Source organism: Phoenix dactylifera, chromosome 8 (assembly GCF_009389715.1).
Source record: "Phoenix dactylifera cultivar Barhee BC4 chromosome 8, palm_55x_up_171113_PBpolish2nd_filt_p, whole genome shotgun sequence".
NCBI lineage: Eukaryota > Viridiplantae > Streptophyta > Magnoliopsida > Arecales > Arecaceae > Phoenix > Phoenix dactylifera.
Window position 1 is genome coordinate 16,863,299 of NC_052399.1, and position 11,303 is coordinate 16,874,601.

The 11,303-nt window shown below is 38.3% G+C and overlaps 1 protein-coding gene across 2 annotated transcripts; it reads right to left on the reverse strand.

Moving 5' to 3' along the window:
* Positions 1 to 2,475: 2,475 nt before the first annotated feature.
* LOC103702547 (NADPH:adrenodoxin oxidoreductase, mitochondrial) lies at positions 2,476 to 11,096 on the reverse strand. 2 transcript variants are annotated; one of them, XM_008785021.4, is made up of 14 exons: positions 10,964 to 11,096; positions 9,883 to 10,012; positions 9,463 to 9,567; positions 8,334 to 8,447; positions 8,174 to 8,227; positions 7,364 to 7,480; positions 5,733 to 5,842; positions 5,542 to 5,615; positions 5,299 to 5,360; positions 4,554 to 4,749; positions 4,364 to 4,427; positions 4,156 to 4,223; positions 3,912 to 4,057; positions 2,476 to 3,118 (listed from the first exon to the last, which is right to left on the reverse strand). In XM_008785021.4, the coding sequence occupies exons 2-14, from the start codon at positions 10,003 to 10,005 to the stop codon at positions 2,885 to 2,887; spliced, it is 1,467 nt and encodes a 488-aa protein (XP_008783243.2). In that variant the 5' UTR covers positions 10,006 to 10,012; positions 10,964 to 11,096; the 3' UTR covers positions 2,476 to 2,884. The 2 variants fall into 2 exon arrangements, with proteins under 2 accessions (XP_008783243.2, XP_026658600.2); XM_026802799.2 differs by lacking the exons at positions 9,883 to 10,012; positions 10,964 to 11,096 and having other exon boundaries at positions 8,334 to 8,461.
* Between the last annotated feature and the right edge of the window lie 207 nt (positions 11,097 to 11,303).

Genomic DNA, 11,303 nt, shown 5'->3' on the forward strand with positions numbered 1-11,303 from the left:
TAGTTGGGTGGGATCGAATAAGGACCGCACGTAGGCATGGACATGGTTATATATCTCCAAAGAGGTGGAAGCACCATCATACCACATGGCTTGCAGAGGAATGCGAAGTGGCAGACCTCCATGCATGGTGTTCCTATGAATGGCCTGCCAGCATTGATTAGAATTTAGAAGCAAAGCAGCAGAGCACCGAGAGACTACTTGACCCCCGAATCTATAATTGGGTTTGAAGTACTTTTCTTTCCTCTCGGTTGCGGCCAACTCACATCTGCTTCCATAACAGGCGTGTTGCACCGTGGTTGGGATTTCAGCTGGCCGGCAAAGCTTCTGTAGATGTCCTGGATGGAATGAGGGGATGGTAAATGAGGCGCCACCGCAGCTTCCATGAAACCCGAGTCATGAGACGCTCTCAGTGCTCGGCGTTCCGGTTTGTGACGGTGGGGCATGCATGTAGGTCCGCCAGACGAGGAAAAGATGCCGACTTCCAACGGGTACCCTCCAAAGAAGCTCCAGAGCTGCGCAGCCCACTACTGCAGGCGAGTGGTTGCGTTGGGGCTTTCAAAGTTTGATAGCAGCATCTGGTAGAAACGCTGACTCTGAGAGCGCTTCCAATGGCAACACTGGAGAGACAAATTTAGAGGGCACCTTCCTGTCGCCGCCCGTGAGTCATAGCTGCTCCGTGCTCTCTGGCGGCAGTCATTGCCGGATTCTCTTCATGAGCTGTAAAGGAGCTAAGAGAGGGGTGAGACAAGATCTGTGGGTTGCAGTGCCATCTAATTAATGAAACAAGATCTCTATTGAGACTTTCACAGGAATGTAGTGGCACAGTTGGATACAAGAAAGAGGCCTGTTGGCAAGAAACACAAAGCTCTATCGCAGTAAATATAGGAGGATACGTTCACCTCCATTTTTATCTCAGCTCTCTTTTTTCTCAGAAAAGATCGATCCATGTTATAAAAATAGCAACAACCAATGCAATAACTGTGACGAGCAGAAGTGCGTAGCTAAAATCTTCTGTAAGCGAATCACATAGGTTCTTGACAGGGCACTCATGGTGAAAAAAATATCAACTCCATGACAGAGAACAGGTGTGGTGGATTCCAATTTGGCGGGGTTTGCTACTATGCCTCGCAGGCCTATCACTTGGAGAGTGTGTGTAATGTAGGCCTGTAAACAATTAGTTCATCAACATGATGCAACTTCTGTTGGCTAGTATACAGCTCGTAAATACAAAAGACTGCTGCAACTTCTGTAACATAACTCCAATAAAAAGAAAAATAGTTTTTCTTTCTTCTTTCTTTTTTTTTTTATAATAGAAGAACAAGATTCAGTTCAATAGGCAGGTTCAAGTATCTTATGAAGGGACAAGGCTGTTTGCATTATCAAGACAACTTCCATCCTTACCTCCCTTATTAAAATATTTGCATAAGAAAAAAAAATTTAATATAGGTTAATACAGGGCCACGCTAATAAAAAAAAATATTATGGATGATGTAGGTTGTTACGTGATCCCTAAAATTATGCTAATACTCCTACTTTGAATCATGCCAACCATTTACATGATTATTGTTATTATTATTTCAATTGCGCTCAATCTCCAAGTAATGGTGGTGAGTTATCCTTGAAAGCTAATACATGAGTGGACACAACAACTTGCTATTGTGAGAGAATTCCATATTCCTGCTTTTCATATCACAAAATTCATCCAAAGCCAATCTTCCAATGATCCATTTCTGAAGAACATATCCATTAAGATATATGCCAATGTAACAAAAAATCATGTCATCCCTTCAAAGCTGTGGCTTATCTAATTTTTATCTCATTTCTTGCTTGCATCAAGATGTGCCGTCCACTGCCATAATGTGCCGTAAAATACTTGTCATAGCTTGCTTTCTGTGTTACCGTGTATCGTGTAAGCAATCCATTCTTCAATACAAGTAGGCATAGTTATACCCTATTAGGGACTAAACTTCTGTTAATCAAAGGTCTCCAAAATGTATTATTTTGTTCAAGTAGGTTCTTGTCTTTTTTTTCTCCTCCATTTTTTGGAAAAAAAACACCACAAGGCTGAGTACTAAATTGAGAAATTAGGATCTAAAATACCTAAAAAACACAACATCCCTGTAGAAAAAAAAAACATCCACATTTCTGGCCTGATTATTCATTCCCCATCTAGTTAGTGATGACAAATCCTATCCAGAAAAAGGACCAGGAACTGAGTGGCATATGAACAGCTCACTCTGAGCACTCTCAGCCCATAAAATGCATCAAAATTTTCATAATGTGATCTATTTCATATTTTCTTTGAGGAAAATAAAATGCATCCAAATTTTCACAGTGTGATCTATTTCATATTAGCTTGCAAATTCCCTTATGATACCATGCCATTACATCTGTTTTCCCACTGGATTGTTCCCTAATAATTTTCACAAAAAAAAAAAAAACTAATCTTGACTATCATCTAATGAAAAGCACTCATGCAATCTGAGGAATTTAGGATTAAATTAAGGTCAAATGAACAAGCATTCAATATTCTATTAATTCTACAAGAATCAATCTCTAGTATGTTGAGGTCACCTGATAAATGAAGCAAATATCGATGAAGCTTGAGTAAATAGCCTTTACGTTCGGCTTATTTGCCCAACTCATGTAACCTCTCGTCCAGGGATGACTCCCTACTGTGTAGGCCATCAAACCAAAAAATTGAGGAGGAGGGGGGGGGGGGGGGGGGGGGGGATCAAAAAAACTTTAACAAACGGCCTACTATAAAAATTTGATTCTTTTTTCCAGCATTGTGCTGAGGCCCATGTGTTTCAGCCAGTATTCTGCAGCATGTGCTTCGTTTCGAAAACCTTGAAAAAAAATCGATTCGATATCTCTCTTCCCATCATCCATCCACAGCCGGAAGCAGCTCTTCCCATGTTGTGATCTTCTTTCTCGGTTTGTTTCTCAGTTTACCCTCCATCCTTTCTTTCGAGTCTATCTTTTCCCATCCACTGAACGGCACAAATCTGACATTCTTATGTTCTAGAGCCTGGAGGAGCCCCCGTCTGCCTGGTTTGGGCGAGCCTGAAGCCGGCGTCAATAACCCATTCTTGAAATCTTCCAAGATACTTGCAACCTACCATGTTAGCACCAGATATCAGTTATGCCGGGTCAAAATGTTGGACCACAACTGGAAAACCCAGCAAAATCTCCCCACCAATTCAATTTTCAGAAGCAAACATTAAGTCCTTGATCTTAGGAGATTGGGTAAAAAAGAATAAATGGATTAGGAATTGAATCTGCTCCTTATGAGATAAAAGACTAATCAGAAGTACTATAAAATTTCCTTTTTTTTTAGCATGCTTCGAATGTTCAAAAAGGAATCTGCGGATTCTTCTTGGTAGTAGAAATAATAGAAAAGGTGGTAGTAATTATTATGTACATGCCAATATACCAATACGCATATCACATCTTTTATTGTAATTTTACTTGTGGCAACAAAAGTCAAATCGTACTATATAATAATTCCTATTCTCCATCCAAATAATAAATGAAAAATTTAAGCACAATACTTCTCTATAGGTCTCTACCCAAGAGAAAGACCCAAATCATTCTGTGTGTAACAATTTCTGCTCTGGGATTTGCATGTACACATATTTTGTTATAATTTTGTTTTGCCTCCCATTTGTATGATGTTTCCAGTAATGGAGCTTATAGTATGACCATGACACTTTCTATTATGGATTGTGTCAGTCAATCTAGGTCAGTTTTCATTATGAAAAGCTGCAAACTTACTGCTCCCAAGAATTTCCCACGCACAAAATTCCATGTGTATATTTTTAACTTGTAGAAATTCTAGTCTTTCTGAATGTTGCTACTATGTACTTCTGGTGACCCACGAGTGATTGAATCATATCAGTATTACTTACAGTTTCTTCAGCACAGTATAGATTTGTAGCAATGATCCCTGTTGGTCCTCTTTTCAACCAACCAGCAACATACAAGCCTTGCTCAACAATTGCATGCCCTGCCTGATCCCAGCTTAGAACCCTGCCTTTCATGTTAGGAACTACACCTGTTAAAAGCCATTAATGAAACAATCACTTCAGTTAGATAGCTTAATGTAGGATATAATATTGACTGGGTTCGGTAGCGTTTAAATTTGCAGCTGACCCCTATATTCATCAAAAGGTAATCCATCAACTGGTACTGACTTGTAACCAATGCTTTTCAACACCAGCCTAAACACATTAAGAATGTTAAGTTAGCTAAAAACCTGAAGTTAGCCAAAAGAAACACAGGCACTGAGAGCCAAAATTACAAAAGCTGATGTGGTAGTAGCATGCTTAAAATGACAGCACACAGAATGGGAAATACCCACCCACATTTGAGATCTTCAAACTGTCCCGTTCCTACTGCCACCTGTTTGCCAGAAGCACCATTTTCTGCATCACCAAAAATTGTTAAAGAAACTGAGCTCAGCAGCCAATTTAAAGAGTGTAACAAATTCTCACCAAAAATAAGCATAACAAAATATTAAAAGCTCCACGTATTAGTTCTGCAGATCCAACCTTTCAAACATGTCTTCTCAAGGCGCACACGGCTAACAGTGTCACCACTCTCTGAAGGCAAAAATCTGTCAGGTTTTCTGAAGAACATGAAGTGGAGTTCTCGCTGGCCAACAATATCATGTTGTTGATGGGAAGTTGCTGCTTTGGAGAGTAACTCATAAACTCTTCGTTGTATTCTACTTTTCTTTAATTCTTCCTAGAATTAGCAAAAACAATTCGAAGTAGTGTGAAAAAAAATCAAAGTAGAGGAGAAAATTAAAAGCAAGTTCATGTAATACTGTGTTTAGTAGTGATTGGTAATGGAAGGGAAGCATTGGTATTGTAAAATTGACAATTTCAACAACTAGATGGAAGATCTTAAGGAATGTATGTTACGAATAAGATGGAAAACTGGCAACATTGACAGCAAATATTGTAGAAAAATACTAGAATGGAGCAATGAAAATGATTTAGCAATCAAGGTTGAAAATTCTTTTTCATGATATTCTGGTTTAGATGGAAGAGTTAATAAGCCGGACATTTATGGAATAAGTAAAACTGGAAAAGTGAAATTAAATCTGACAGATAAAGCCATTTGGGAGTACAAGAATGGTATCACCAAATACAAACAAATGTGTTGGTTGACAGGCTGGCATATCTGATTGAGCAATAAAACATCACTACATATGTTGTGAAATGAAAAATCAACTGAAATCTCACTCAAATACAACATTTGTTTCATTGTCCTAGGATAACATAAACGAACCTCATCAGCCGGCGATGTCGCTAGGTCAGCTTTCTGGATGTGAATATGCAGATCTTTGACACCTGAATAAATCAGACAATAACATTCATGTAGGTGGAAAAAAATACTTAAAGGAAACTCCTGGCAGTATCAATACATAACTTCAATAAGAATACATGCTTTCAGGATGTGTTATTGAATCACGAAAAAGAGGATTCAAATTATACTTTTTCATGATAGTAAGTCCTGCAGGTTGAGTCATACCAAGAATTTCACGAAGTTCCTTTGCAGTGCAAGCTGCCTGCACTGGGCCTCTTCTCCCAACCAAGTACACCTTCCTTTAGCCAGAACAAACAGAATCAAAATACCATCAAAATGACGTGCTTTAGAAGCAAAGCAGAACTAAGAATTAACAAAACTAATTTAATCATTGTTAGCTAGTTTAAACAACAAACCTTATGGTGCTCTCACGAAGGGAAGTTAAAGCATGCTCAGCGATATCTGTTGTTTCCAGTTCGTTTATAGGTCGCAAAAGAATACGAGCAACATCAAGAGCTACATTACCCTGAAGGTGACTTTATTTGGAAACTGTTGTAACTTCATTATAATGGTAACATTGGTTAAGGAAAAGAAAGCTAGATGCTGAAATTAGAAAAGTAAAAAACTATCTTTCTAGTGAATACTTATTAAGACCTTTTCTATTCACTACAACAATAAAAATAGCTGCATTACCCTGAAGGTGACTTTACTTGGAAACTGTTGTAACTTCATTATAATGGTAACATTGGTTAAGGAAAAAAAAGCTAGATGCTGAAATTAGAAAAGTGAAAAACTATCTTTCTAGTGAATATTTATTAAGACCTTTTCTATTCACTACAACAATAAAAATAGCTGCATTACCCTGAAGGTGACTTTATTTGGAAACTATTGTAACTTCATTATAATGGTAACATTGGTTAAGGAAAAGAAAGCTAGATGCTGAAATTAGAAAAGTAAAAAACTATCTTTCTAGTGAATATTTATTAAGACCTTTTCTATTCACTACAACAATAAAAATCAACTTTCAGTTGATGGTTAATTAACAAAATACTTTACAACAGTCCACTAGGAAGGACATATTTAGGTTAGTCAAATTTCACGGTTTCCTACCCAGATTACCCTATGAATAGGTTCAGAAGCTTATATATAACTCTATGACAAAATGTGGTAGTAAATACGAACATAGAAAGTCAAAGAAAGTTGACTTCATGTGCTTCATTTTGTTCACCGCAAGGCATAATCAACCAGAAAATTAAGTACTATGATCTATGAAGCTGTTTGACAGTTCAGTAGTTTACATAGTAGGTGTAATGATAAGAAGGTATCCTGTAAGTCATAGGTATCAGAGTAACGGTAAACCACGGACTCGGAGTTCAAAAGTCCTATTAAATACGTGCCATATGAGATTCCTTCTATATGGAAAAAAAATGATGCAAAATAAGGTAGTTCTTCCAAAACACATACAAATACATGAGATCTAGGAAACAGGGATAAGACATTAGCAGCCTCCATACTGTAGTGTCCGAACCACTGTCGTGGACTCATGGCAAACTTTTTCATCAGCACACATACAGGTAAAATACATAAAAGGATTTACTTTGATAAATAGCCTGGTTTAACGGATGAAAGCTGTCCATGGTTGACATAGTCACTTACAAACAAAGCAGCAAATTGATATATAGGAGAAAAAAATCATCTGCTCCAAGTTAGTGGCAGGTCAAGAATTGCAGCATGATTTTTTTCTTTCAGTGATCTGAATTACACCCAATTACATAAAGGCGAAGTTTTTAAGTGGCTTGAATATAAGCGGAAATGCATCAAATTAAGCAACATCATTATATAATAATATAGATTTGATACTATATGTTGAAAATAAAGCGTGAGAAACTAAGAATATAATCAAGCAAAAGAAGTACAGCTTCAATATTCTCGTAAAAAGAAATAAGTATGGAAAAATATGACATCCTCTTGAAACTAGCATTGCAACCAATGTTATCAAGTCTATATATGTTCAGTGGATCCTTCCAAATATATCTTATGAACATACCTGACCGAGGACTACAGCTGTATCTGTGCTTTTCAAGTCAGGTGCCATGTTAGAGCAGTCCGGATGCCCATTATACCACCATACGAACTCTCTAGCTGAGTATATCCCTCCCAAATCCTACATAGAAGGAAGAAGGCACAGAATAGATAAGAAACAGATTTTCCTATACCTGATGAAACACGAGAAAAGAATCTAAAAGGTAACCACTGGTTCTCCAAGACTGCCCAAGCAATCATAATTGAAGAATTTAAAATTTCTAATGCACTGGTGCAATAGCCTCAACCGCAAAGATAATGATCCTAAAACCGGATTAAGGGTAAAAGATTAAAAAACTCGAGCAATAACTCCAGTTTGACCCGTTTTAATTTTGTAAGCTGGGCTACTGGATGTTTCTTTTATCCCTTTCCCCTCTTCAAGGTTGAGATTTTAATTTTCTGCCTCTAGGTTGTGAACAGCTCAACTCTTGATTTGAATATAACTTTCCAAAATAATACAGAAATTAATTCCCAAATAGCTAGTAATAATAAATCCAGTAACAAAAAAAATTGACCTTAAGTCTGGTCTCAGTAAGTTTAAAATTTTGGGCTGCTCTCCATCCAGCATTTAGTAGACAAATTCTTATATTTTCAGAGTCTGTGTATGTTTGTCGTGATGGTCTTGATTCCAAACAAAAGAAAGCTAAGATAACAACTCAACCTTAAGTTAATATATAAATTGTTATTAGATGTAAGCAATCTGAGGACATCTACATATCAACATTTAAAAAGTCTATCACAAGAAACAGCAATGGAAGTAACTGAGACAACTTACTTCTCCTGGCACACCAAGATATCTGTCACTTTCAGCACCATAAGCAAGCACGGTCTGCTCGTGAATACATACATCAGTCAAACTAAAGACTCAAAAAAAAAATCAAACAATAAAGTTATAAGGAGGTTGGAGTGCTCATGCTTGCAGTTTGGAAGCTTACCACATCATACATCTCACGAAGATCAGAGAGAGAAACAGTAGTTCCAAGTTTTACATTTCCAAAGAATGAGCACCTCTCATTTGCAGCAACGCGAGAGAATTGGTTTACTACTATCTGTTTCCAAGTTTCTGGTAAGTCAGATTACTAAGAAACATTCAGAAATAAGCATACAACAATTGAACACAATTTACCAAAAATATGCACAAGCAGAATCAGCAAGCTTTATCCTAATCATTTGGCTTGATAATCAATTCTGTGCTAGAAATAAATTATTATGATACAAAAGACAGTTTTAAGCCTTTCAAAGAATGTATTGTCTACCTATTTCACATTAGCAACCATTTCCCTATATATATTAAGAAAGGCTGTAAAGTAAGATGCATAGGTTGAGACCTTAAAGTAAACCAGATGGCATTACATGTACGTGAGTCTCTGAATAAGCGCGTCTCTATATGCATTCAAAGATATATGACTGTATGTGTAAAAACAGGCAACCTTTTGGTGAAAAAATTGCAGCCTAGGTGTTAACCAACCACCTAACAGTACAGCCCTAAAATCAGGCAATCACCATACAGCAATGGTCTAGGCAACCCAGCATTCTGAGGCCTGTCAATCACCTAACCCACATGACCACCCAGAACAACAATGATAAGAGCAACAATTTGCAAATCTGGTGGTCCAACTTGCCTCTTTAGATTGAGTCAAACACTAGTTCAGAACTCTCCCTTAGTTCCAACATTTTCTAAATTTGACTGTGCGTCCCCTCTCCAATCCCATCTTGACGTCCCATCGCAAAGATGTACCAGAACTCTCAGCTAAAAACCAAAAGCTCTCAGTCCTCTTATACTTCATTTGTAGCCCCTTCACATAGCGCATCCCTTCCACACGAAAGATCCAGCATAACCTTCATTTTCAGGAAGAAAGGAAGAAGATAAACATTACCTCTCTTTCCTCACATTAATTAAAGAGGAGGAAACATCACCCTTCATTGTTCATGTTTTTCACTTAGTTATTCTTAATCAAAATCCACAAAGATCATAGTCAATGGATCATGTAAATTCAAAATAACAAGATGTTAAATCAAAGTATCTAACAGGGTGGATTCCTGAACTGAGAATCTGCCTCTCACCTTTGTTTCTGGATGATCTGGTGCCACACCTGAACGAACTAATCCAAATGGTGTTGGCAACCGGTCTAGGATATCAACCTCCGCTCCTTCATGAGCCTTCAACATCTAGCATAAATAAATAAGAACAATTATATATATATATATATTAGATTTAATTAAGCATAGAATTCTATGAGATCTGTACTTTTTTGAAACAAATGTTAGTTAAACCATTATCAAAGTAATTCTGTCTTGTGCAATTGGTATATTTGAAAAGGCTAATTGTTGTAGATTGGTGTAAAGGTGAAAATTTTGTCTCGACCTACGGAGTGTCTAAACTTGCAAGAATTTTGTACACAATGCTACTACACATAACCAAGAACAAGAATCCAACTTCCACAGTTTGAATCCAAATTAGCTAACAATAAGCATTTCAAATACCTTTTCAGCAGTGTAAAACCCAGCAGGGCCACTACCAACAATGCAGACACGGAGAGGGTGTGGAGTCAAAGAAGAAAAACCCCTTGAGATCAGCTTCCATCCATGAAGTAAAAATTGTCCCATTTTTTATCTGCAAAAATTTTATTTTGTTAATTCAAAAGAAAACGGGAAAGAACATGATCTTTTAAGCAGCGAAATAACGAACAAAGAAATGTGCTGCGGCCAGCAAACTGCTTAGATCCTCAAGTCGAGCTTCATTAGTTTACAGATTCTTATACGAGTTACAGGTAAAGATGGTGCAAATTGCCTGTTATCTCCATATGGAATATGTCCAGCAAAAATCATTCACATGTCCCCAAGCTCTTAGTGACTCCATTATATGATTGATTGGCTTGAAAAACAAATAGCGCGTAAGATTTAGGTCACATCAGTAAAGATTTGCTACCAATCAATCCGGAATTCACAACTGGACGTCGGATGTTACAAATTCACACCAACATATATGTGGCATAATATGGTTTAATACTTACAAGATTCAAACAAAAGAAAGACATGGAAATATCCTAGTTTTACAAAAAAAAAAAAGAACAAGAACCATAAATCTCGTAATTGCAGGGGAAAAAAACATTAACAATGAATTGAGGCAGGGTTCCTATCAACAAGGAGATAGGCTGAAAAAAAAGGGCCAAAATCTTGCAACCTAGTCATAGGCAATAAGTGATTTCTAGGTTCGAAGGAGAAGACCGCTCTTCAACTGCGCGGAACCGAGCCAAGTTAGCAGATTTCTGCTCCTCCATCATCAAACCGCTCTATATTGCTTGTCTAGGAAAACCAATTGCGAGTTTTCTGCTGGGGAGATTGAGGTCCTCCCCCGGAATTGGGTTCTTGCGAGAGGGTTAGGGCTTATGAGGCGAAGGGCAGTAAGGGTTAGGGTTCGGATTGGTTTATCCGATACAACGTAGAGACGAAGTCCTAGGCTCGGAGATGACAGAGAGTTTGGAGCGAGCGGTGATCGCAATGGATTCAAGAAGAGCAAGAAGGCGAAGAAGCGGAGGAGGACCAAGAAGAACAGGTTTCTCACTTGAGAGAGGAGTGGGTTGAGCGCCGACGGTGCTCGGTTGCTGGAGCTGGACGCTGCAGGGGCGGAGACGGCGGCCGCCGGGGAGGTCAGGAGGAGCGGGGGGGTAGGGTGGAAGGGACAACGGAACTAACGGGGGAGGCATCCAGGCCGGGATATATCAAACCCGACGGGCCGCCCGGCCTCCTCGACCCAGGCTGATATGTTTCGGCCCAGGAGTGGTCCGGCCCGATTGAAAACGGATTGAATCGAGCAACTGAGCAAGCAACCGCCTCGTTATACTCAATTTATGATGGTAATTAGCTACGGCCGTCACAAAAATTATTAAATATTAAAATAATGA

Bases quoted from the DNA above. Each gene is read 5' to 3' on its own strand.
- LOC103702547 (XM_008785021.4), bottom strand. From the start codon at position 10,005: ATGGGACAATTTTTACTTCATGGATGGAAGCTGATCTCAAGGGGTTTT. The intron at 7,481-8,173 runs GTAAGTTGTCTC...CCTTCTATGTAG, and splicing joins ATCTTGGTGTGCCAGGAGAA to GATTTGGGAGGGATATACTC. The intron at 5,843-7,363 runs GTATGTTCATAA...AGTCACCTTCAG, and splicing joins CAGCTGTAGTCCTCGGTCAG to GGTAATGTAGCTCTTGATGT.